This window comes from Cyprinus carpio, chromosome B18 (assembly GCF_018340385.1).
Source record: "Cyprinus carpio isolate SPL01 chromosome B18, ASM1834038v1, whole genome shotgun sequence".
In the NCBI taxonomy this organism is placed as follows: Eukaryota; Metazoa; Chordata; class Actinopteri; order Cypriniformes; family Cyprinidae; genus Cyprinus; species Cyprinus carpio.
In genome coordinates, this window is record NC_056614.1 from 20880416 (window position 1) to 20908188 (window position 27773).

Genomic DNA, 27773 nt, shown 5'->3' on the forward strand with positions numbered 1-27773 from the left:
TTATTACTGTTAGTATTTATTGTCCGTCAACAATAGCGATGCAGCATGGAGAGTGGCTTCCGGGACTCTTCAGAAACGTGCCACGGCACAGCTGGAATAAACAAGCATTGACTAGAGTGACCACGATCAGCTCCAATGGCCGTGTCGGAGCCATAACGCACCACACACATATGCAGTGTATTCATCTTTCAGCTTCACCGATTATAACGTCAGTCTTTTTTAAAGTGCATAATACTCGTGCTAGACTGAAGTCAATTATGATGTTGTTCGGTAATGTAAATATTCTTTGCTGGTTTTCTGTAGCTGCTTTTTGAATAACTTAGGAAATGTAAGCGTTATAGTTTGTAAATTAAAATGCTTCTATTAAATTGTTATCATGTTAAATACAAATTCACCCATATTAAAAACATTTGGCTGCTTTTAGCCTTACACTGGAGTTAGTTCACTTTCCAGGAATGAAACTAAGTAAATAAATAAATAAATTAGCACAATAATATTGTGTGTCTGTGAACTGAACACTAATATGTATAGTTACAAAATTGCAACGATTAGTTAGATATGTGCATTGCTTTGTGCAGTTAGCTGTTTTCCACATCGTTTTGTTGCTACTTTTTAAGTTTGCAGTAGTTAAATTTCTTTTATTTGATTTTGTCTTTGTGTCTCCCTTAGTCTGGCCTTTGGAGGCTCCAGACCTACCAAATGAGTCTTCAGTGGAAGTGCTACGTAATGCATTCTCCTCCTCGTCTGGATTTTCTCTTTCACCTAGTTTGGATCCATCCAAAGCCACAGAGAATTACAATCACAATGTTAACACTGGATCGGTATTCGCTTACTCCCTGAACTCTGCCACAAGCCCAGAGCCTCTTGCCACACCTCCTTTACTTTCCTTAAAGTCTGGAAAGGGAGTTGGAAATACCCCCAGAGGTTCCTCCAGACAGCCTCGACAGCTCAATTCTCCAGTGCCTACCTCCCATAATGTGCCCTTATCTTGGTCTGCTATCAGCCCAGCTCCTCAAATATCACAGACTACAGGTTCCTCTGTGCCATCTAGCTTGCCTTCAGTTGGAGAAGATTCGCCTGACGAGCCTCCTGTTCCATCCCCTCAAACACAGTATGGGACTGTGGGAGTCAGTGACTCTGAGGTTCCTTTTGGAGACAGATTGGAACCATCTAGCAAAATCCAAGACCTCCAGTTACAAACCAGCCATGACCCCAACATCCAGCTAGGCTATCAGCAGTTGGAGTCAAGTCATGTGGTTTTTGTACACCATCAAATGACTTCAGTGTCTGTTGAGCCAACTATGGAGCCAACTATGGGCCCACCCGAAGACCTTTTCCCAACCAACACTATGGATGTGGAGTATGGCTCTGGAGATTACCTAGAAACAATGTCCTTCATGGGATCTGAAGGCAACGACTATTCGCTGGTTAGCAATCTAGTCACTGATGTGTATGACTTTGAGGACTCAAATTCAGAGACCTATGACACCACGTTCCCCACAAGAATGGTGATGTCATTTTCCAGCAAACACTTGTATCCCTCCTCTATCAGTGTTACTAATTCTTTCTCCAGAAAACCTGTTGAAAGTTCCAGTTTCAATAGCAATTCAACCTTGAATGGAGCCACCACTGACTTAACCAAACACGTAACAACCTTTCAATCTTTACCCATTTTCCCGACAACTTCAGATGTCTTAAACCAGAACCAGTCTGTCAATGAGACCTCAGAGTTGGCATTTGACTGGCCAGGCACTGTTACAGTTCAACCCACCGATGTTCTTTTACCGGACATGAACAGTTTAGAGTACTACACCATCCAGTTGACCAAGGACAATGGTAGCTTGCCAGAGCCCACTGCCAATCAGACGACCTCTAGTGTTTTCTCTTTCATTCCGATTGGCACCACACATATTGTGAGCACTAGAACCTACACCATTGACCCAAGTTACATGCTGACAGCTTTGTTTGATGAAGATCTACAGCCTACAGGTAACAGCTCCTGGACTGAGGAATCCTCAACAGATATCTCTGGATTTGAACCTTTTAACACCACTATCTTGGATCCCTCTGAAGTTGGACCAAATTTAACAGATACTACACTGCCATATTTGGAGCCATCGTTCATACCAACAATAGACCCTTCAACTTCATTGGGAGATATAAACTCAACTACTGATTGGGCTACAACACCTTATATACCGTACAACACTTCTTTACTTGTGACTACCCCACCTCCAGTGACCAAGGAACCAGATGGCATGTCTTCTGTTAATAACAGCCAATGGATTATCACCTCACTTCCAACAGAGACCCTCTTTCCTAGTAGTGTATTTCCCACTGTTTTAGTAACCAGCTTTATCAGTGTTTCTGAAAACTCAACTGACTCAACCTTCAACATCACCTCCACCCCTTCCGCAACGGTGATGGCTGATGAAGGATTCGTGTCTGGAACAACACCTGACACCATGGTTACTGATAGTGATAACACCACACTGATCAGTAGCCTTACAACCACGTCCTCCCCAGTATTACATAATGACACTACTGTGGCGCCTTTCACTATCTCAAGCTCCAACAACACAACAGTGACTACCCTGAATGACACATCAGTTACAACCCAATTTACAACCCTCCCAACAACCACTGCTCGGAAATATATCTGCAACATCACTAAACCTGACACCTACTTGATCAGAGTTGGTAAGACATAACAAAAATGAACTTGCTGTGCATTTTTACACCAGAAAGGTGCTCATGTCCATTTTTAAAGATAAATGTTCAACTCAATACATAAAGCACTAAAGCACCTTAAGCAATAACTGGATTAGCAATCATGCAAGCATTATAGTATTTTATTTTAATATTTAAGGTTCCAAAAATAACATAGTTGCTCTGTTGTAGGGTTTCCTCCAGGGTCCACTGCTGGATATGCCAAGGCCAAAGTCAGAGAGATTCTCAAAGCAGAATATAACCGCTCTGTGGAGCTACAGGTACTGTGGACATAATGAAAAGATTTATTTTTCTCTTTTTTGTTCATGTCTTTATTGATTTAAAGCAGTGACAACAATTGTACTTAATTTAAAAGTATTTTAAACTGTATTACAATACAACTACAATTGCAAATAACTTTATTATAGATTATGTAGATTATAGATTATGAAATATTTGTACTTTTAAAAATGTATTTGTTATTCCACAGCAAAGTGTAATTGCAAAAACAAAAGGCTGCAAGTTTTTAATGATGCAAAAGCATCTAAAATAAAACTTTTAAATTTTAACTTTTCAAAATGTTAACTTAATTGTAGTTTTTTGAATTAAAAGAACATTGTGTAGGTTTCTATGCATATATTTTAATGCATATTTTGAGATATAAAAATGCACCTTGATGCAAAGAAAATTTAATGGAATATTGCACACACAAAAGTATTTTTTTTTTCTAAATTCCCATTTATTGCAGAAACTGAATTTACAACTTTGTTTAAAATATAAGTATGGTATTTAGGTATTAGGTATATATTGTGGGTTCCTTTATTTGTTAATATCTCAAGAATTACCTATTGAAATTAACAGTGGCTTCTATTCAGACTGTGAAAACTGTAGAGACTGTAGAGAAATAAGAAATTAATTTGTTTAAGAATTTGTTTCTTTTAAGAAGTGAGCATGATATTGATAGTTTAATCTGCTTACTCTTGGTTTGAACCACAGAAACTTTAAATACGTTTTGTAATCCAGTGTTGTGTCAGTAGAACATATTGTATAGATAAAATCATCCCTTCCTGTTTTATCTCTTGGGTCCTCATGAACAAACAACACCTAATTTGGCTCAGTGGGAACCAACTAGTTCTTTGTAACTCTGTGCATTTAAACACAATACTGTATCAACCTTGACTTTTAAAGGTACACTGAAAGGCTTTTTGATATTTCTCCATGTGCTCTATTGCTATTACAAATATGGTATACATATCCTTGACATTAAATGCTCCTTTGTGTGTTGTAGGTAGTGAAAGCTCCTCCAGACTTTGTGTTTCGTGCTGTGTCTGGTGCAGTGGTTTATACTGCCATATCAGTCATTAATGCCCTGACAATCTCTGCTCGGACCACCAGCTCCTTTATCAGCATGTCACCCATCAGTCCTATACCAGGTCTGCAGTTCCATGTTCATACAGGTAACTGCAGAGGAAACTTCACGTCACAGTTCTTGAATATTCTCTCTGGTATTTATATGTTGTTGCTATATGACTATATGCATGTCTTTTGTCTGTCTGCAGTTCTTCAGTTTGTACCCAGCCATGTAGATGTGCGAATGTGTACCTTCAGTGAGCAGGCAGAGAAGGGTCTGATCACAGCTTTATCTGAAGTCCGCCGACGCTCACAAGAGTCCACAAACTTCACTGTGAATGTACGTTGACTGCTTTACCCAGCTTATGGTATTAAGAGTTTCAAACACCAATAACCAGACACTGAACTCTTCCAAATCCTCTTAATTACTGCTTATTCTGTTTAGTTTAGCTTAAACATGCATAACTGCTAAATAATGTAAACAATCCAAATGAGAATTACATTATAATGTTTTTGTCCTTGAACAAGCAAGTTTCTGATTTTAGCAAGAAAGGAGCATGCTTTTAACTTCAGTTATGTGATGTGAAATCAAGACTTGATTGCCTTCAGTGCAGTGGGATGACATCATCTCCAGTAGTTTGCTCTGATTGGATGAGGAAAGCGCAGGGCTGCTCAATTCAACCGTTGTCAAGGCAACAAAACTAATGGCTCTTATTCATTTCATTCACTGATGTTCAGAATGTGTATGCGCTTCTTTAATAGATCAGTGAGTGTGAATGAAGAGACTTGTGCTGATAATCCATGAGCTTTCATGTATAAAGTGTGTATGATTTCACGTTTTAATTAAGATTTTAATCAATTTTCAACTTTCAAACTATTCATTATTTTTATTCATTTTAATAGGTTTATAAAAACTATTTTAGTAGTTCATGTTTTACATTAGATGCTTGATTGATACAGAAATATGTCTTGTAGAAATATGTGTTATGTTACGATAATTTCTAAGTTTCTAAAAAGAGTCTCTAATCTTGATGTCTCATTGCTTTAGTTTCACATCATTGTATCTTAGAGACTGAATTGTTTTGTAGATTTTAAACATCACCACGAGTTCTGTGGAAGTGGCGGCACAACAGCAGAAGGTTCCAGTGGAGATCACCTTTGCTGTGCGTGATATGCGCGGGTATGTGCCAGGGACAGAGGTGAGCGCCCAGCTTCGACAGCTCAGTGTGGTCGAGTACAGCTACTACCTGGGCTACCCTGTACGGCAGATCGCAGAACGTGAGTCCACACACTGATTTCTGTATAATTGCATAAATACACGTGCTATGTACAACAGTTTAAGGTGATCATACTGGGTTTTATAACAGTTTAGTTGGTAAGACTGTGGGCACCCCCAAGGTTAGCCAAAGTGGCCCATCTACATGTATTCTAGCTTTTAAACCAGCTTCAGTTACCTGGAAATCAGCTTCAGTGAGTTTTGCTGTATGTTATAATGAAAATGGAATAAGATTCATTTTTTCCTTCTCTGTACTATTAGCTTTCCACTACCCAGAGCTGAACACAACCCAACAGAACAGTTACTCACCTGTAACAGGTACTGACCTGATGTTTAGCTTAACACACTGGTATTCCAAAGTACACTATTGTTCAAAAGTTAGGGGTCAGTAATATTATTATTATTATTTTATTTAATTTTTTTTTTTGAAGAAATTAATATTTTTATTCAGCAGGGATGCATTAAACTGATCAAAAGTGAGAGTAAAAAGTTTCTTAAAAGTTCTGTTTCAAGTAAGTGCTGTTCTTTTGAACATTCTGATTATCGAAGTTTGTTCATCAATCCTAAAAAACAGTTTCTGTAAAAGTATTAAGCGGCACAACTGTTAGAATGATTTCCGAATGATGATGTGACACTAAAGACTGGAGTAATGATGCTGAAAATTTGGCTTTGCGTCACAGATATTAATTACATTTTATAACATATTAAAATAGAAAACAGTTATTTAAATTTGTAATATTATTTCACAATATTACTGCTTCTACTAGGGATGTAACAATTCACTCAACTCATGATTCGATTTACAATTTATTTACTATTTTTTTAAATGATATTTAAGACAAATTATGTATTCAATTTGTCCTATTATTATTGCTTGGACAAAATGCTGTACATTTCTTTGTGAAATTGAAATATAACTATAATAATATACTAATATAGCACTTGCATATTATTGCTCTTTTGTTGGTTTTGATTGCTTCTGTTGTCCTCATTTGTAAGTAGCTTTGGATAAAAGCGTCTGCTAAATGACAAAATTTAAATAGAATGTAAATGTAAATAACAAAACTAATTTGAAATGTTAAAACAAGCCCCAAATCAAATAAATAACACAAATAAAATAAATGTCTTAATATAAACAAAATAAGGCTTTGTCTGTGCTCTTTCCATTTAAATTAGAGGCAAGCACTGCATTTTATTCATGATCCAAACAATCTAATTTAAATTAGATTGTATAATTTAGAAATTCTGAAGCAAAAACAGAATGGTTTGACTTCAGTTTTGCGAAACTATATATAAAAATATCTGCATGAAACAGCGGACGAGCTGAATGAGACGCAGATTCACTCTCTGCCAGCAGGTGACGCCTAAAGCCTTTCCTTGGTTTCTGCTGTAAACAAAGCAGCGCTGCACTTATGAACTTTAATATGCATTATAATGAAAGATGAAAAGAAAGAATACCATCTAAACTTTTCTAAAGACACTAAGTTCCCCTCAGACATGCATTCATATAAACTCCCACCCCTAAATGAATGGCTTTTGAAATGAATGTTTTTTTTTTTTTTTTTTAGCATCTCAACCAATTTGAATCGTCACATATTTGAATCGATTTTCAACCGGCTTGCGGTTAACTGTTACATCCCTAGCTTCTACTGTATTTTTAATAAAAAACAAAATGCAGCTTTGGTGAGCATAAGACACTTCTTTCCTAACTAAACCAACCCCAACTGTTGAACAGTAGTGGAATGTTACTATACTATCAAATATTCCGATGAATATCAATTGAGTTATTGCAATGCCATAATTTCATGTTTTACATATTACCTTCAGTGTTGTTGGGAGTGTTAGACCAGCCTGTGAGTGACAAGATCTTCAAGGCTACGATTGAGAGGAGATTGGCTCAGCTGCTGGGCGATGCATTGGGTATGGGCCGTCGCTTTAGAAGAGCAACTAGTGTGGGAAACAACAGCGTGCAGGTTTGTAAATCATCTGTATTATGTGACCTTATATTTTCTATTCTTGCTTTCCAAGCATGAGCTCATTGGATTCATTTATAGAGGCCTTCCTGTGTGCATTTCTAATGCCTCTCTGGACCCTTAATCAGTCTCTGTCTTTGTGGCGCTTCCCCACACCTGCTCTCCCTCCGCACATCATCATCATTCAGGGACAAGGAGTATCCATGGCAACACCCTCTTATTCATCCCTGGCCTGCAGAGCTTCTCAAAAACAACCATTTCACCAATGTCTGCGCATCATACTCCAACTGCAATCTCAGATAAATTATTGAACGCAGCTTGCAGACAGCCAGAGTGATTCTTAAACCATTAATTGCTTGTTCTGCCTACGTAGAGAAGATTTTTCTGTTTCATAGTGACCCGATTATTGACTGGCTGTTCTTATGCTTTCTAAGGGACTTGTGTTATAAAAGTGGTAGTGGTCCGTTGATGACTGCTAATTAACTGAGAATGAATCCAGCTGGGTTAATGATGCCCAGTGATGTCATTTCTAAATATAAGATGACTGCTAAGCTCAGATGTACTGTTAAGATGACATTGTGCAGCCGTCCTCTCTCTGTACTGTTTCTGATAATACACCCTGAGGTAGCAGCACTTTCAAAATGAGCTTTTAACGTCCCTGGCCAGTGAGGGTTCACTACTGGGGGCTCTTAATGTAGGTCGAGCTCAGGTGAGGTCCACACATTGCCATGCTCTTTTTCCACCCCAATAACCCTGGAGACTAGAAACATTTATTAGACTCGTCTTTTAGACCCTCAGTCTCTCTGAAAGCCTTTTTGGGTTTTTGTGAGAAAGACTTTTTAAATTTTAAAAAGCTAATTGTAGCCTATTCAGAGTTCTGATTCATGTGTTTGCGTGTTAGGAACAATTATGTGGAATTAAAAGTTTAAAGGAATAATTTGCCCAAAAAGATCAATTCAAGTCTGTTTGACTTACTTTCTTCTGTGGAACATAAAAGGAGAATTTTGAAAAATGTCTACTCTTTTTAATAAAATGCAAGTGAAAGCGAATTTTTAGAGCTGCTGAGCTCTAAATGGACCATAAAAGCATCATAAAGGTGGTTTATGCCGGTGTTGTTTTGGTATTATTTATATACTGTTATAGTACTTGTTAATATTTTGAATTAGCTTATATTTTTATATTTTCAGTTTTCATTACTTTTAGTAATTTAATGTGCTTTTTTCATTTGTTTTTTGCTTCTTAAACTTATTTAATATTCAATTATATTAGATTTCTATGTATTTTTTAAAAATAATATTAATATTAGTTTTAGCAATTTTGGTACTTAAACTTATTTTATTTTCAATAATTTTCAATTTTAGTGTGTTTTTTTTAATCTAATATTAATATTTTAGTTAAATTAACCATTTTTTTTGTTTAGTTTGTCTTCTTTTTGTGAGGAACAGACTAAAATTCAAGATGTTACTCACTTAAAACCGTACTGTGTTCATGATACAATTCAGTTAATCAGTTGATTCATTCTCAAAATGTGTCTGAATGATTCTTTCATAAATTGGACTGATCCTAATCCAACATATAATATTGTAAAATGAAAATAGTGTATGTCTATAAACACCTACACACACTGTGTATGTACAGAATGTTTTGCAATATATAGATTTCTTTTAAGCCTAGGTCAAAATTTTAGATTGAGAATATGCCATAAATGTATGAATAGTTTTAGTGGGTGTTTTTACTATTGAATATTTACATTGTTATTGAAGCTGTTTTTAAACAATATGTTAAAGTGCAGAAAGGACAATGCAGTGAATTGAATTGCACATCAAACTTTGTCAACAGGCCTTTTTTCCACTTTGTTCAGATTGTACAGACCACTCGTCTCGTGGGCCCTGACAGCCCTGTGGAGATTATCTACTTTGTGGAAGGAGCTAACGGACAGAGACTTCCTGCCGCAACCACAGCCAGCATGCTCAACAGTCTTGACGTGCAGCATGCAGCGATCATCATGGGATACCGCGTCCAGGGAATATTAGCACAGCGTGAGCATCCAGACTTTTAATTCTTTCAGTTGAAAAAGATCTGTTGGAGATAACTACAGTATATAACATAAAATCGCAGTGAACCAAGACTATAACGATAAAAAATGATGAAATTATCATTTAAATAATTTTGATTGATGGTAACATGGCAGGCAGTATTTTTTTTTTTTTTTTTTTTTTGTGGTAGCATTCTTTATATCTCCTGCTCTAAACGTCAAAGAGGTGAGTTCAGATAGCGTGACATCTCAAGAGAGCTCTGCCTTTTTATGTAACATTTATATGTGGCAGGCTTACAGCTCCATCACCCACAGCATAAACATTAGATTCATTAGACTAAATTTAGTAGCTTCCTGTTGTATAACATCTTAGACCTTTGAATTTTAGCTAAAATCTCCAATTATAGTGCATTAAAAAAACAGGCCAACCCAAATTATGGTTGCTGTTGCTGTTTAGTTGATCCAACACCATACAATGTGTGGGATTTTATATTTTCATTCAACATATGCTAAAAATCATTCTAAATGATGTTTGAGATTGTAGATATTTAACTGTGCATGCTGTTTCTTTTATATTTAGATTGCCATTATCTAATGCTTAAAGTTAATCTTTAAGAACACTTATGATTTAGTAACACTGAGTACTAAATATTTTTAATTAAGAAGACTGTACGATTTTCTTTTTTTTTAATAGTTTAAATAGGGTGCCTATATTTTAATTTTCAAAAAAGAGGACAGTGGGGGAATGATGCACCGTGGGGGCTGGGGGCGGGTGGGGAGCTAAAGTAGTCCCCAAAGTAGCGCAATGACCATATCCCAAATATATAATCAAATAAAATATATTCATATTTACATTCACGTTATGTAGATTGACCATAAACACAGCTAAAAGTCTTTCTACCAGTGGTCATCCTTCACAGACCTTAGCATCCACCACAGTTTTATCACTGGTAAAATGCAAAATGTAATTAATGCAATATTTTTAACCCACGAGAGAAAATCAACACGCCTGAACAGTTTAAAATCAGCCCAATTTTGTGCAAAAAACGAAAATTTGGCCACCCTGCATCAAACAACTGCATTCAAAGTGATTTAAATAGCCTACTCCGCATATTGATAGCGGCTCCCTGATGCACGAAAATCATATTCAATATTAGAATGTTTGCGGGAGCAAACATGGTCAGAAATTCAGCGGGATTAAGAAAACAGTCCCGTGGGCTTTAAAGGGTTAGTTCACCCCAAAATGAAATTATGTAATTAATTACTCACCCTCATGTCATTCCAAACCCGTAAGACCTTCGTTCATCTTCGGAACACAAATTAAGATATTTTTGATGAAATCAGAGAGCTATCTGACCCTGCATATACATCAACACAACTGGAATGTTCCCAGGTCCAGAAATGTAGTAAATACATTGGTAAAACATACCATGTGACATCAGTGGCTCAACTTCAGTTTTCCGATGCTACGAGAATACTTTTTTTTTTTTGCACAAAGAAAACAAAAATAACATAAATTACTCAACCATTCTTCTCCCCCAAGTTACGTCTTCCGCCATTTTAGAGAGTATTACAATGCATACACAAGCTTTCCCTCCAAGCTTAAACAACACTTATTACTTAGATTATGTTCATGCGCCCCTACCCCCGAACGTAAACAACGCTGATTACATCCAATATGTTCTTGGGTACTCTCCAAAATGGTGGAAGACGTGACTCGGGGGAGAAGAATGGTTGAGTAAATTGTTATTTTTGTTTTCTTTGCGCAAAAAAAAAAAAGTATTCTTGTAGCATCACAAAACTGAAGTTGAGCCGCTGATGTAACATGGACTGTTTTACCGATGTATTTACTATGTTTCTGGACCTGGGAACATTTCAGTTGCGTTGCTGTCTATGGAGGGTTAGAAAGTTCTCAGATTTCATCAAAAATATCTTAATTTGTGTTCGGAAGATGAACAAAGGTCTTAAGGGTTTGGAATGACATGAGGGCAATTAATGATGTAATTTTCATTTTGGGGTGAACTAACCCTTTAATACAAAAACGCACACAATGAATGGCGACTGTAGAAAGCAAAAGCCGAATCCAAATTTTGGGAGATTTAGAAATCCCGGCTGGACGCATTTTTTTTATGTCCAAAAAGAGGATGTATGGTCACCATAATTTAAAGAAATTAATACTTTTATTTAGTAAGTATGCATTATAGTAAAGAAATAAACAATGTTGTGAGATTAAAAAGTATAATGGGTTTCAAAAATGTAAAATAGCACAACTAATGTTACTAAAATTTCACAATATTACTGTTTTTACTCTAAGTGACTTCTTTCAAAGAAGGGGGCATTTTTTATTTTTTGCACATTTTGAACAGTAGAGTACATACTCTCTTTAGTCACAGATATTTATACTTCGTTACTCCTGTGTATGTTCAGCTGTGGAAAAGCAGGCCTCACCTCCCTCAGACACAGAGAAGACCAACACATGGATAATCGTAGGGGTGGTGGTCCCCGTGGTGGTGGTGGTCATTATAATAACTATCCTGTACTGGAAACTTTGCCGCACTGACAAACTGGAATTCCAGCCAGACACCATGAGCACCGTCCAACAAAGACAGAAGGTGAGAGAGTGAAAACACTGTGTAATGATTCAAATGAAATGTATTCTGGGATCCTGAAGCACTGTTTCTTATTAGATTTCTTCTTTCTTTCTAATGTAAGGTTCAACTGTAGGTCATGTCGTCATTTTGTTTTGTTTTACACTTATGTCTGCTGATGTGTCAGTGATATTGCTAATCAGTCAGTGGGCTCCTGTGAGTCTGAGCTGCTTATCTCGTCTCTCACAGAGTGATTTAAAAGACTCTGTAGCCGGATGCAAGCCAGCTTTGAAAGATCAGAATTGGATATTAGTTGGCTATCCTCTACTCTACCTGTTTCCACTCTCAGTTATTCTTGGCATTGGAAAGGCTGATTCATTTATCAACTGAGTTCGTTTAGACAGTTCATTTCAATGATGCGATTCAGTCATTTGTTGAGTCATGAGTCCAACCGTTCCCAGAAGTCGCTGCGTCATTATTGTAGTGAAATAAATGTTTATCTATTCTAATGTTTATCTCTAACTAATTTTTCCAGAGTTTGTATGGGTTGTGTCTAGGCATGAGCTAAACTACATATTTTTAAAACTGACCAATGAGTTGGTTTTCTGAAAGACTTGTCAGTTTCAAGAAAGTTTATCAAGAGCTGAAGAGATGTGATGCAATGGCCCAAATTTTTATACTTTTACAGTTTTAAATTTTATAGTTTGTTAGATGACTAGCCAACTATATATATATATATATATATATATATATATATATATATGTATATATATATGTATATATATATATATATATATATATATATATATATATATATATATATATATATATATATATATATGTATATATATATATATATGTATATATATATATATATATATATATGTATATATATAAACATATGCTGTATTATTCTATTCTTATTTTTGTTCTATTAAATTATTCTGCTCTAACTTTAATTACATTTGATTATTTATTTAAAATTATTCTAATTTAATTAAATTATATATATTTCAAGCTCACCAAAAATAATAGTTCTGTCATCATTTATTGTTTACCCACCCTCAAGTTGTTCCTAACCTATATGAGTTTCTTTCTTTCTATGAATTGCTTTCTTATGTTAAACACAAAATATAAAAAAAAAATACTATTGAGGTCAGTGGCTACTGGCAACTAGTTACCAACCTTCTTGAAAATATCTTTATATTTTGTGTTTAACAGAAGAAAGCAATTCATACAGGTTAGGAACAACTTTGGGGTGAGTAAATGATGACAGAATTTTAATTTTTGAACTATCCATTTAAGTACATTTCATCCTATTGAATCTTCTTTAATGCACCACTTCAGCTTCACGCTGCCCTGTTCTTACAATGAAAGTCTTGCTTCTGTTGTTGTCACTACTATAACCAGACTTGTCATGCACGAGCACATACACTTGCGGAGGCCCAGCAGTAATGAAGTCAACTGCTGAGCTTGCTGATGGGTTAATGCTCAGCAGTGATGTTCTAATCCAAAGCAGTGCCTGCTGGTCCTCTCAGTCTGAAAGTCTTAATTTAACTACACTTGTGCAAGGAGCACATAGTCATTATTACTAGCACACTCACAATCCTCAACAAGGCCCTTTCTTGGTACTTTAGTGAGGTTCTCTGGTTTAATCAGTTTACATTGTTAAATGGCCTGCTTCTCATGCTCTTATTTCAATCAATATTTCATGGATTTGACACATAAAGGGAAAAATGCTTAAAAACCCTCAAATCGTTAAAAAAAAAACTTTTTCTTTCTTGAGTTTCTTTCAAGTCTTAATCAAGTCTTTCTTTCCTGAGTTTCTTCCTTCTGTGGAACACAAAAGAACCGAATGTTTCCAAAATCCAGTATGGTTTTGCACCTTAGAGTTCTACAAATATCTCTTTTGTGTTTTGCACAAGAAAGTGAGTCATGCAGCTTTATAAATGATGACATTATTTATTTGTTTATTTTCGGGCAGTGTTTTTTTTTAAAGGTCTAATGGATAGTTTTTTTTTTTTATGTTTTTTCATTTGTTAACATTAGTTATTAGGCATCGTGACTGTAAAAATGTTTGTTGTGATACCTAATGCCTGGCTTAACTAATGGTAACTCTGTTGTAATTTAATATTTCATTTGTCTCAGTTTTGAAGTTAGAATCTATCATCTACTGGCTGTTTAGGGACCGAAGTAGAAAAAAATTAAAATAGGTGTTGCAGTTGCCAGATTATATTTGTAGTCTCTTTGGATAGAAGCATTTGCTAAATGAATAATTGTAAATATAAATGAACAGATTGTCTTCTGTTACACTGAGTTGTTCTATGCTACTTCCATGACAATATCATTCACATCTCTAGTTTTTCCACCTGTTTTGCTATTTGTGCTTCTGTAAACACATTGGAGCCGATTTAGAGCTTCTCTCTCTTTTTCTCTCTATCTCTATCCCTCGTTTTTATCTAACCCACATCCAATCACATCTTAACACTCTCGCTCTCCCATGCTTGTTTAGTCCACCTCCTCATTACAGAAATCCATACCAGTAATCCAGAGGTCAATGACTCCTGTCAAGAGCAAAGAGCTTTTAGATAGTAGTGAGGAGGAGGAGGAGGAGGAGGAAGAAGAAGATGAGGAGGAGGAGGAAGAAGAAGAAGAGGAGGAGGAAGAAGAAGATGATGAAGAGGAAGAGAGGAGAGAGAAGAAGGTAGAGGCTGGTAGAGGAGATGTAGTGTACTATAGACTGTAGAATAGTCTTCCAGTTAGTCCCCACACAGGAAGTACAAGATTCCTCTTCCTCTTTGACCTTCAAAGGAGTGCCGTCCCAGTACCAGTCACTGTCAACATCATCTGTGTCTGGACCATTTGGTAGTTCTCTGTGGACCCTGTTGATATGAGAATGTAGTCTGAATTGCAAACAAGTGACTCTTGAGTTGGTTCTTTTAAATGAATTGACTCACATGAATTGATTCAGAAAGACTCAATAGCAATTCGTCTGTCTGAAATGATTTGCTCGCTCTCTGAGTCAGTCAGAGGGGTTACTGAATCAGCATCTGATTTTCTCACTAAATCAGAAGTCATCATTCTACTGAAAATAAACTAGAATTTTACTGTGTTATGCTAGAGTATATAGTGCCATTATAAAGTTTGGGGTTGGTAAAGTTTTTGAATTCTTTTGTTTTCAGTGAAAAATACAGTAAGAACAGTAATATTGTGAAATAATATTACAATTTAAAATAACAGTTTTCTATTTAAATATATTAAGTGTTGCTTAATTTATGTATATATTTATTTATTTATAGAATTGTATCCTTTTTTCGTGATTCTATGCTGTTCAAAAGAACAGCATGTAATTTACATAGAATTGTAATTGTAACATGTATTTGTTGAACTAAGTATTTTAAAAAAACTTGCTGACTCCAAACTTTTGAACAGAATTGTTTGCTGCCTCCTCAAGTACGAAAAATAATTGTATTCCTTATGATTCCCACCCCTAAATGTTTTAGTAGTACCATCAAAATAGTGGTGTGTGAATATAGTTGTCAACATGTCAGTCTTGATGGGAACACAAGCAACTTTTTATTATCACCCTCATCCAAATCAGAAACCTGTCAGAAGCATAAGGAAAAAGGAAAGTATTGAGGAGGAAGAAGAAGAAGAGGAGGAGGAGGAGGAAGAAGAAGAGGAGGAGGAGGAGGAAGAAGAAAAGGCCCAAGAAAAACCCAAGAAAACTGTAAAGAAGCCATATAGTATAAGGAGGCCAGAGGTATCTGTACAGTATGGTATCGACAGGAGTGCTATGACGTAGTGACGTGTTTTGTAGAATGCAGCAGTTAGTCCTAGATAGAGTATTTCTATTTGTGGTAATCTTCCTTTATGACAGTGATAACCAGCAATTGGGACAAAAAGCATGTTATCTCGACAACAGATGCATGCATTTCAATGTGTCAATAATAACTTAACCTCTGTCTCTGGCCATTTGGTCTAAGCCTCTAAGCCAGCTTCAACTGTATTGAGGCCTAGATTTGGTTACAGCAGCAATAGAGGCAAACAGAAATGAGATAAGAGCTTTCTTTATCACAAACAGAATTTGTCTAAACAGCTTCATTTGCATTTGAAAGGGAATGCGATGGGAAACAGAGAAATAGACGTATTCCCAGAAGATGAGCATATTTCAGTGAATCCATCTCTATTGTGCCGCTACACATACAGCACGACACAAAAGAACCCAGCTTATGCGTTTTTCATGTATTTCTGTGTTTTCTGGCAATATATGAAACACAGAATTAAATCCGATCCACTGTGACCCTCTGCACAGTTTGTTTGATCTGGAAAATTATAAAACAAACAACAGCGATTCATCAGCATTGAAGAAACCATTCACCCAAAAATGATATCCTGTCATCATTTACCTACATCATTAACACATGTCCAGGCTTTTGAACACATGTCCAGGAGTGGTCCATATGACTTTCGAACAAACCTTCTGATGTCTTTGTGTGATGAACAGAAATGATACATTATTTATTTTCCCCTGCATTGGGATTTTGACTGTTGCGACTAGATAATTGAGTCAGAATGAATAACTGAGATTTGAATCTGAGGTAAAGTGAATCAACCAATTCATCGGAAAGATTCAACTCAAATCTGAATCATGCTCCAAGGAAAGCAATGTCAGAATTTTGACTTGATTGTTAGTCAGGGTTCAAACAAGTAGGAACATAGTGCTTGAGTAATATAAACCTCTTTTGCAATTATTTATTTATTTATTTATTTTGATCAGTTTTGATCCAGTCCTCATTCACTTTTATTACATTTAAAAAAAAAAGTGGCTAGAATATTCGTAAAAAATTCACACAAAAGAAAGTCAGCCATACAGCTTTAAAATTACGTAAAGGTGGGTAAACGATTTATTCTGAATCATATTCATTTTGGGTGGACTGTACCTTTAAATCTCTTTCTTCAAAACTTCACAGTTTTTTTTTTTTTTTTTTTTTTTTTGTGGCTGCTGGTCTTTGAAAACGCTGGTGTGAATTAGCTTTCTCTGCTGTTGTGTTTGTTCGCTTCATTTAATCTTTCAGAGTGCTGCAGACAGACAGGCTATTACAGCCCGTCTAGCTGGTCTGGCCCGCGGTCAGTCTGCCGACCTCTAATCAAGTGCATCCATTTTGAATGCTCCATCTTTTCATTGTCTCTTTGAGAGTCAATAACTGTCCTCTTGCTCAAATGATTCTTATGACAATCTGTGGATTATGGAAATTCATATTCTATCTTTATGCCTCGTGTACATGTCCTTTACATTGACATTGTCTCTTAAGGCGGCTGGTCCAAAGCCAAACCTGATTCTGTCTAGTGTTTGTGAGCAGTTTCAAATGAACATTTAGTCGCTTAACTTTCATCTCTCACTCCCCTTTGCAATCCCTCCATTTCCTTCACAAACAGCCTTCTGCATTTGATTCTTCAAATGAACATTTTCCTTTCTCTGGGGTGGTGGTCTTTAGCTGCAGACGCCCAGCGTGAAGGGTTTCGACTTTGCCAAGCTGCACATGGGCCAGCACAGTAAGGATGATCTCATGGTCATCCAGGAGCCGTTGCCACTTCCTGTGGCCGCCAAGGAACAGAGCCCAGCTGAGAACGCAGAGGTGCCCACTCCAAAGTCCAAAGCTTCCCGCAATGGCCAGCGGCGCAGGGGCCAGTAAGTCTGATAAATGCTTTTTTTGATAATAAGGATCAAACATTTTACACATAACTGAGTTTTTGGTAATACTTTACAGTGAGGTTCCATTTGGTAACATCATTAGTTGACAACATTAGTTATATCTACAGCATTTTTTTCATTTTTGGTTGATATCATTTGTTTTACTAATACATTTTTAAATTCAAAAGTTATATTTGTTAACATTAGTTAACTATATGTAAGTGCTGTGACAAGTCTCGGTTAGCCTAACTCAGTACAAGCAGCAAGGATTTTGTTTAATATAATAAAAATAAAACAAGTAGATGGAATACAAAAAGAATAGGGAACACTAGTGTAAGTGGGGGCCTTTTTAAAATAAAAACAAAACAAATCAACAAACAAATAAAAAAAAACACGTTTTTTTATAATAAATAAAAAAACAATAAATACAGTATTTATTTATCTCAATGTTAATTTCATTTATTTTACCAATGCGATTTTAAAACTATTTTATTAGTTAATATTTAGTTAATGCACTAGGAACTAATGTGAACAATGAAAATTTTATTTTTATTCACTTACGTATTAACAAACATTAATTAATGCTCTAAGATTAAGTATTGCTCATTGTTAGTTCGTGTTAACTAATGAATAACTTAAAAGGGGCCTTGTTGTAAATTTTACCTTTTTTTAAACCACAATCTAGTATCAAAAAATCCACCTACAATAACAAACTGGTTCCGTTTTGCATTGTGCTCCAGTAACCTCATATTAAAATAACTTGTTAATTTATTTAAAGGCAGGAATGTAGCTAAGAGTGAGTTGACTGCTGATCAATAGAACACTTTTTAAAAGGATTACATCTCACACTCTAATCAATAGAAGGGTCTTAGGGGTGAAATTACCACAGATCTCATGTCTTGCAAACATTACAAGAACCTGAAACCCTGTTACAAATAGAAAGAAGTTATGTCATTCTTTTATATTCCTTACTGCTTAAAGGGATACTCCACCCCAAAATGAAAATGTTGTCCCATAGACTGCCAAATAAATAACAGCGTCAAGGTCCAGAAAAGTTATGAAAGTCGTCGTCAGAATACTCCATCTGCCATCAGACGCGCAATCTGGGTTATATGAAGCGACGGGAACACTTTTTGTAAACGAAGAAAACAAAAATAATGACTTTTTTCAATAATTCCTTTGTCAGCAGTCTCCTCTGTGTCTCTCCACATCACCGTGCTGTGTATGCTCTTCTGTGTCATCCGTGCCACAAGGATGCGCTGTTTTATTTCAAATCAAAGCATCCTTGTGGTGGAATTATTGAATAAAGTCATTATTTTGTTTGTTTTCTTCTAAATAAATCTAAAATAAAATAAAACAAAAATAAATAAATACAAAAATTAGAATAGTATTCCAGTTAGTCAAAGTTAGAATGACCAGTCAGAGATAAATAAATTCCTAGTAATTAAGATAGTAAATCAAAAAGCTGTAGACTAAAAGGGTAGCGAATAGGTAATGGACTCATGACCATGTCATGAACCTTTGTGTGGTCGCATTAGATCTGAAAGTGCTCTTTAGAAGCATGACAGGATTAGGTCATCGTCCTCTTGCATTTACCCTGGAGACACATGCCTCATCAAAACTGGATGAAGGGTATGTTTTGTTGTCTGTCAAGATGAGGATGTCAGGAGTTTGCTCATGTTTGTCATGAATTAGATCCAAGGACAATGTAAAGTCAAAAGGAGCATAAATGTAAATTTTATGTATATTAGTTGCATTCATTGTTTTTCCACATTGTTTTGAAACGTGATAAAATGTCTTAAATGTCATCAAATCACATTTTGTTGACATAGATTGGATGGAATAAGGGAAAAAGCATTGTGTTTCCATAGCATGCTTTAGAATGAAAAGATTTTATGTTGTGTATTTTGCTCAGGATTTCTCCATCAGAGGGCGACTCCATAGGCAGTGACCCACCCAGCGACAGAGGATCACCTGAGGAGGGCATGAGAACCTCTGGTCTGCCTACCGATCCTAAGCAACCACGTAAAATAGCTGCAAATGGATTAAACGGTGAGTTTGCACACATTTTGATTAATATTGATGTATTGCATTTTTTTCTCATGCTGTTGAATTGCAGAGAGATTGAATCTGGTCCCACGTATTTGACAGTTGGAATAGTGACCTACGTAATTGTGATATGATAAATCCTGACATGGACCACAGTATTCATAACATGACATCATGAAGCTGGTAATATACCCCATGGTGGACTGGGAGTGCTACAGATAATAAATCAATGTATTAGTTAATAATAATAATAATAATATAAATATAAATATAATTTGCATGAGGTAGACATTTAGAAATTTTAAGTTAAACGTCTTCTTAAAATGTAAAAAAAAAAAAAGTTATTGTTTATTATAAAATATTTTTTGTTAATTAAACAAACTTAAACAAAAATTAGAAGTGTTGCCATGGCAACAAATTAGAATAAGTTGAAGTACTAACATGAAAATGAATAGAAATTAATAAAATAAATTAATAGAAATAATAATAATAGAAATATTTAAAACAATTAAAATAGCAAAATCATATAACAAATTACTAAAATTGTTATAATATATTAATAATACTGAAATTACATTGCAATAAAATAAATATGTTACTTTTATATTTAATGACTAAAATGCTTTTCTTAATCCATTTCTTAATTTCTTTTTACTTAACAAACTGTATTTGGACAGTTTACAAGTGGGGCCAAACAATTAAATTTTTGTCTGAATCTTAAGACACACCCCTTTTGTTTTGTTTGTTTTGTTTTTTGTTTGTTTTTTTGTGCTTGTTGACTGCCAAGAAAGGCAAATGATTCCTTGGTTTTATTAAGTGGCAGTCCTAGTTCTACAAAATAGCCAGTGGAAGAAGAACATGTGACGTAAGATGTACAGAGAGGAGAAAATAATAAAACCTGTGTCTTTCAGCTGAAGATTTGTGGCTCTTCCTCTTGATTTCCTCTCTAGTCAGCCCAGCCTCATTCATCCTGCCTCCTTTGTGAAGAATGACTAACACTCGTCTTTACTCTTGGCTGCTTGGGTTTTTTTTCACTCTCTTGCTCTCTTTGCCTTTCTCTCTCTCTCTCTCTGTGTGTGTGTTCCTCTCTTGTCAAACAATGCCTGTGGCGATGACCCTCTCTCAACACTCATTTCTGCTTTACCAGACTAAATAGGCTACGGTCTGACTAGCCAAGAAATGACATGCAATTCAGTTGTAGCACCTCACACTCACTCTCTCTCCCTGTCTGATAGCTGTTCCCTTTTAACGCCCTTCCCTTACGAAAATCCTTTTCATCCTCCTCTTCTCATGATTACGTTCCAGTGATGTGTTTTCCAAGATAAAAATACTTTCTTACCCAGCATTCCACTCAAACATGCTTTTACATACAACTTATGCTATATTCCATCTCAATAAATCACATCAGCCATCATTTAACTTTTCTCTCTCTCTTTTACACTCCCTCCATCCGCTCATCCATGTGTTACTGGCTCACAGGGAAGAATAGGATTGGTAAGAGTGGTGCTGATTTGTACAGTAGCATTAGATTTCATAGCTCTTATTTTTCTTGTTCATATTTTTCTTGAACGGCATCCTGCTGTGTTTTTTTAAACCAATGTGTCACCTCCAGCTCTTTCACATTTTATTTAAAATGAGTCTCTTTAGAATCAGTAAGACGCTGCCCCCATCTGGTGTGAAATGATATTTGAAAGAAGAGATTCAGATTTTTTACATGCTTTCTTTGTTAGTTGTCAGCACATATGAGGCTGGCTTTATTTTAATAGTGTAGAACTTATGAGATATGTTTATGAATTGTCCATGACAGCGTCATGTATGAATTTCATTGCATTAAAAAAAAAAAAAAAAAAAACTTTATTGAATAAAGATTGCTAATAATGATTAAATGGCATTTCTTTTAAGGATGAATGTCACAAATACTTTTCAAACAAAGTATTTCAGGAAAAAAAATTATAATATAAAAGCAAAAAGGATTTGTAGATGCCGGTATTATTTGTCTGCAATGAAGTTAATAGAATTGATTATTTTCTGATTATTTTTTGGGGCCATTATACACCATAATTTACCAAATAACACGTATAAACTATAAAAATACAATGATACTGTAATATGTATATGCTCCCCAAGGCAGTAATATTTTAAAAATATTATTAACCATTTTTAATTTTAATATACTTTAATTTATTTCTGTGATGGCAAAGCTGAATATTCAGCATCATTACTCCAGTCTTCAGTGTCACATGATTTTTCAGAAATCATTCTAATATGCTGATTTAGTGTTCGATTAATTGTTCTGTTTAATGTTATTGTGGAAACCATAATACAGAATTGATTTGAAACACTATTAATGTCTTTACTGTGTCTTTTAATCAATTGAATGCATCCTTGCTGAATAAAAGTAGTAAAGTATTTTTAAAAAATGGCTGACCCCAAACTTCTGAACAGTCATTTGCACCTGTGAAGTCTGACACTTTCTCATATTCCTTATAGGTCCACCCCCAATGAATGGCATGGATGAGCCTTTATCTTCAGCTTCCATTTTTGAGCATGTGGACCGAATGTCCCGCCCGACGGATGGTCCTAAACGCCCCCCTAATAAAATCCAGCTCATCGCCATGCAGCCGATGCCAGCCCTTCCCTTACCCAGCCCTACAGCCAATGACAGAGCAGCAGAGAACGCCAAGCTCAACAAAGAGGTATCCTTCACAACCCATACATCTAATCCCACTGCATTTCATATGGCTTCTCCTTAGGGACCCATTTCAAACTTCAAGGTCACAGCGTCTAAAAGCCCCATCACCAATAATCAATATGTGCTTCTCATTGAGTCTAAGATCATTATCTGTTCTTTCTCCTCCAGATCCAGGTGGCTTTAAGGCACAAGTCTGAAATCGAGCACCATCGCAATAAGATCCGCCTGAGGGCCAAAAGGAAAGGCCATTATGACTTCCCTGCTATGGATGATCTCATCGATGGTCTAGGCGACCCCAAAGAACAGGACCAAATCTACCAGAAGGCCCAGATGCAGATTGACAAGATACTTGATCCAGATATTCACATGCCCTCACTGTACACCGAGCCCAAGAAAAGGTACAAAGGGCCTGCAACTGATAATTAGACTAATCCTGAACACTATGAACACTACTGAACACACAAATTTCACATAAAATCATGCCTGAATGCAAAAAATGTATCTCTCTTTAATAACTCTTTAATTATCATACTGTGATGTTCTAGAACTGTTCCATAGGGGAAACAAAGTAATACTTGAAAACTGTAACTTGATTATTTAAAGGCCAAATGCTCACTCAGAAGTGTTTGTGTGTGATTTGCTGCAACAGAGGGAAGCATTCTCCTAAACTGAGAAGGAAACAACAGCTGAACGGTGATCTGACAGATAAACTCATAACGGCAGACAGTGATGGGACATACAGGAAATACCCAGGAATCAATAACATTGCATATGTGGTCAGTTTTTCTCTGTGCTGCACTGTACCTCTGCATGTGAATGTGTTATCAACTCCACACTGTTTATTCCCATTCTTTTCATATATTTGTAATTCAAAATATTTTGTAATCTTAAGTTAATACTTATATTCAGCAAACATGCTTTAAATTGTTCAAAAGTCACTGTAAAGATTTATGTTAGAAAAATGCTTTTTAAATTTATATTTATCAAATAATCCTTAAAAACCGTATAACAGTTTCCACAGTGTTTTTCAACATTGATAATAATAAGAAATGTTTCTTCAGCATTAAATTAGCACATTAGAATGATTTCTGAAGGATCATGTGACACAAGAAGCCATCACAGAAGTAAATTGCATTGTAAAAATTTGTTTTGTTAGGTAGAAACCATCTAAAATTTTAATAATATTTCATAATCTTAGTGATTTACTTGCTCAGCCTTATTGAATATAAATATCTGTTTTTATTTTTCAGTCGGACCCAGACCAGGGTCCCGAACATCATAGTCCGTCCCAGACGGATGATGTGTTCCATGGTCCGATTTCTCCTCCTCCACCCCCCCCATACCTGCCCCCTCAGCCGTCTATAGAGGAGGCCCGGCAGCAAATGCACTCTCTACTGGACGATGCCTTTGCCCTCGTGTCTCCTTCGTCTCAGGGCAGCACCGCTGGCATCACTCTGCCTGGTGTCGGGCTTAACCCTGGACCCCCACCTGCCTCCAGCCCGCCATCCCGTGGACCGCGGCCCTGGGGCCCAGGATACCTGCCCTTGAATCCTTACACAGGGGTAAGAACAATCTGCTGTGCTTGGGTATAGAGATTTGAACAAATTGTTAATGCTAAGCCTTAGCTCATAAATCGTTCAATGCAATTGTGAATGGTGCCTCAAATTGTGTGGTTTGTTTAGGAGAAGCGAATAGATGTATGATTTTCCAGAACACATCCTGTCTGGAAAAACCACTAGATGATCCACATTCATGTGATTTAAAAGCACATGATGAAATCTGATGTAATGCTGTTTTCTTTATACACTCCAGTACTTAAATGATTTCCTCTCGTCAAAACCTGGGGTTAAACTAGACATCACGCTCCATTCACTTCCATTCAGACCGGAGACACATGCATATGTGAAGAAGCTTTGTCTTCCCGATTACATACCAAAATTTGGTGAACTCTAACCTTTGCTTTTGTCTCTAAATTAAAAATAAAACAATCAATTAATAAATTTGAAATAATTTATTTTGGGATAACAGCATTGTAATGTACATTATGAACAGTACTTTTGCTGAATCAGGGTGCTTATAAAGGTGTTATTAAATTATTTGTGTTTTTAAAGATTAAATTAAAGTAAATATAGGATGTGCACTGGAATCACATCAGAAGAACACAGAGTTGGGGTTTTTCACGGATTTAGAATAAACTACCCAGAATGGAAGCCTCATCTGTCAACACTGTGTCCTGAATGATGGATTTCCGTCATATTGAGGCTTTTTCATGGAAGGGAAAAGAGGGGATTGCAAAGGCCAAAATATGAACTGTCTAATAACTCGAAGGTTGATTTAAGAGTCAAGATGGAGCAGGGAATGGTGTACTGTTCTTAAGATGGCATTTCCAGCTCAGCTATTTAAAAGCTTTTCTGTTTTCTGGGTCACAGGGTTTATTTAGGCTGATAGATAGAGAAGCTTCGGTTATGGTGGCACATATAGCTGCTAATGTGTTTCAGACTTAGCAGTGTATTAAAATAAGCCTTTTATGCATTAAAGTGCAGTGCATGTGCCAAGAATTATCAACATGTTTAAAGCTCAACGACAGCATGTTTGTGTTTATTCTTTCAGAGATATGCTGAATTAGGTCTGCCACCTTCCAGTGCGCAAGGTTTACTACATCGGTGAGTACATTAAGTCTGATCAGGAAGGTTTGTGTGATCTTTGGGAACTGGGAGTGATGCTGCCAATCACATTGCAGCTTTCACTTGTAGTGTTTACAGCTTTAATGGATGTCATGTGAGAAATCAAGTACAGTGTGGTTTGCTAATAGCTGGGGTCTGATGTCTTTGTATCTCTACAGACAGGGTTTAGGGCCCGGCTACATCCCGTCAGGAGAGGCCCTTCCTGTTGAACAGCTACAGCCGGAGTCGCTTTACGCTGGTCGAGGGGGACACACAGATGATCTGCCCTCCTCTGCCAGGCCACGGCCTGTAGGTGGGACTACAGGTAAGAGCTTAAAGCTTTACTAGAAATTCAGCGCCGATATCAAATATGTGAGTTTCGTTATGTCGCAATATAAAGTATACTGCAATATCAGGTATGCTTTATGCAACATACATGTCGGTGCACAGGTGCCCAGCTACATCATTCTACCCACGCTGGCCTGACAGGTCGTGTAGGAGACAGCCGGCAGCCTGGTGGCTTGAACTGGAGCCCGTATCATGAGGACGACAACAAGCTCGCTAACAACAGAGAGCCTGTAAGTCTGATAGACTCTCCTACTTTGATATTAAGGAAACAAATCGTTTTTTGAAATGGTGTTTAGACTCATGTATTATGAACATGAAGCTCTATCCTCAGTCCATACAGAATATTTATAGAAGTTAAGCAAAATTTGAACATTTAAAAATTGAAAAAGCATAATCAGTTTTACCACTTATTATACAGCTACTTACCAAATAAATATATAGAAATTTAATTGTGATTTAATTTAATTAGCCATATACTGTTTCTATACCAGGGATTCCCAATTTTTTTGTTAGCCCCCTTTGATCTAAAATATTTACTTGAAGTGCCTCCTCAGATTTTAAGTTAATATTTCAGTATTCACATGTTAATTGTTCTCTAATGTTGGTTAATATTCACATGATCTGCATATAAACAGTATTCGAACTTTTTAGCAAGTGATTTATTTTGATTATTTTTTTAATTATTATTTATTTTAACTTTATTTTTTATTAATTCATTATCAGCTTCCAATCAATTCACGAACCCCCAGTTTGGGAAACCTTTCACTGTGTATACTATTTATAAAATATAAATGTCCATCACAACAGCCACATAGGAATAAAATTTTAAAAACTGCAATTTTAATTAACATTACATTAATTGTGATTATAAATAGTGGCTTTTATCTGTTATTAGACTGAAAATAAAGTTAAACATCTCTTGAAAAAACCTTTATTGTAAAGATGAATGTAACATAAAAATATAACAAAGAATTCTAAAACACAAAGCTGAAAAATATATCATGCATGGCCTTTTTGGCTAAAAAATAAAAAATCTTGACAAACATTAAAAGACATTCTTAAAAAAAAAAAATTTAGTAATAATAGAAAATGTCCTCTTTAAACTCTATTCTCACTCTTTTCTGCCTCATCAATAAGAATCATTCTCTAACTTTACTTTAAGGGTCTTTAAAAAAAAAAAATTATATATTTCCCTCATTTCTGCCTTCCTTCCTTCATTTTTTTGTTTAGGTTCTTGGCTCTCTTGACTACACCTCCATCTCTGTATTCCAGACCTCCAGGAATGGCCTGAAGGAGCCATCTGCTGCTCCTGCCCACCTGGACACTCTCGGCCTGGGCTATGCTCCCTCTGCTCCCCTCGAGGAGCCTTCCCCTCCCAACCACTCTTCCGCCTCGCTCATCAAAGCCATCCGAGAGGAACTGATGCGCCTCTCCCAGAAACAGGCAGCGGTTCCCAGCTATCACAGCTGAGACCTGCCCCCTGCAGCTCCATCAGGCAAAAACTGCACTACACTGCACTGTACTTCCCATGGAAGTGGCTTTTTTGAGAGGACGATGACTGTACGTCATGTAGCCTCTGCTGCCGTCTGGTGGCAGAGAGCATTAGGACAGGAAGAGTAGATGATTATCCTTTATTCCCATGTTCCTGTTTGGTTTTCCCTCATTATTCAAAACATAAGCAGCGTTCTGAGACTGAAGAACAATGTTTTTTACCTTCTTTACAGGTGACTATATAATTTGGTAGCAACTGCTCTATACAGACCGGGATAACAAAGCTAAAATATGGCTGCCACACATTCCTGAGGTCTTTTATTAGAAGTGTGTGTGTGTGTTTTTCACATTGTGTTGTTTTTTTGCTGTGTCCACTGCCTTCACATTTGAATCGTTTTATACCTTGCACTGGCTCTTGTAGATTCTCATCACTGAAAGCTCAACTGCTTTTGATACCTTAAATTAATCTCTATGATCTACAAAAAGTTTTTTTTTTGTTTTCGTTGTTTTATTTCTCAGTGTATCTTCTTCCCATTTACTCATGGTTCTGATACTTTTATCTCTGTTTAATAGCCATCACGCATTTGCCTTCATAATACAGTATTGAGCCCTACACAGTATTGTCTTATACTTTAGGGTTCAGTAGTAGTATTTGAAGTAGTGATGTTTTCCATTTTCCTATGCCTTTATTTGGTTTGGCATCTACAGGAGAGCTGGACGTACTGTCCAGTGCATTGGAGGAAACTGTGTTAACATTAAAGAAATGTTCCAGGTTCAGTACAACTTGACATATTGTAAACAAATAAAAATGTGTTTTCAGTAATGCACTTACAATACAATAATGGACTGGTGGTGAATGGAGGATTCCAAGTTGCCTGCAAGTTGATTGGCTGATTTAAACATA

General features: G+C 36.2%; 1 protein-coding gene across 1 annotated transcript; it reads left to right on the plus strand.

Annotated features, from left to right (window-relative positions):
• Nucleotides 1–527: 527 nt before the first annotated feature.
• LOC109109647 (UPF0606 protein KIAA1549-like) lies at nt 528–27773 on the plus strand (the record flags this gene model as incomplete). Its single annotated transcript, XM_042743615.1, has 20 exons — nt 528–2700; nt 2902–2990; nt 3998–4166; nt 4269–4399; nt 5148–5337; nt 5597–5653; nt 7163–7308; nt 9170–9347; nt 11771–11955; nt 17430–17623; nt 19542–19678; nt 21155–21169; nt 22166–22371; nt 22536–22765; nt 23017–23143; nt 23618–23929; nt 24978–25030; nt 25210–25355; nt 25481–25608; nt 26609–27773. Coding segments are annotated over 20 exons (5106 nt in total), but the record flags the coding sequence as incomplete, so codon positions are not given.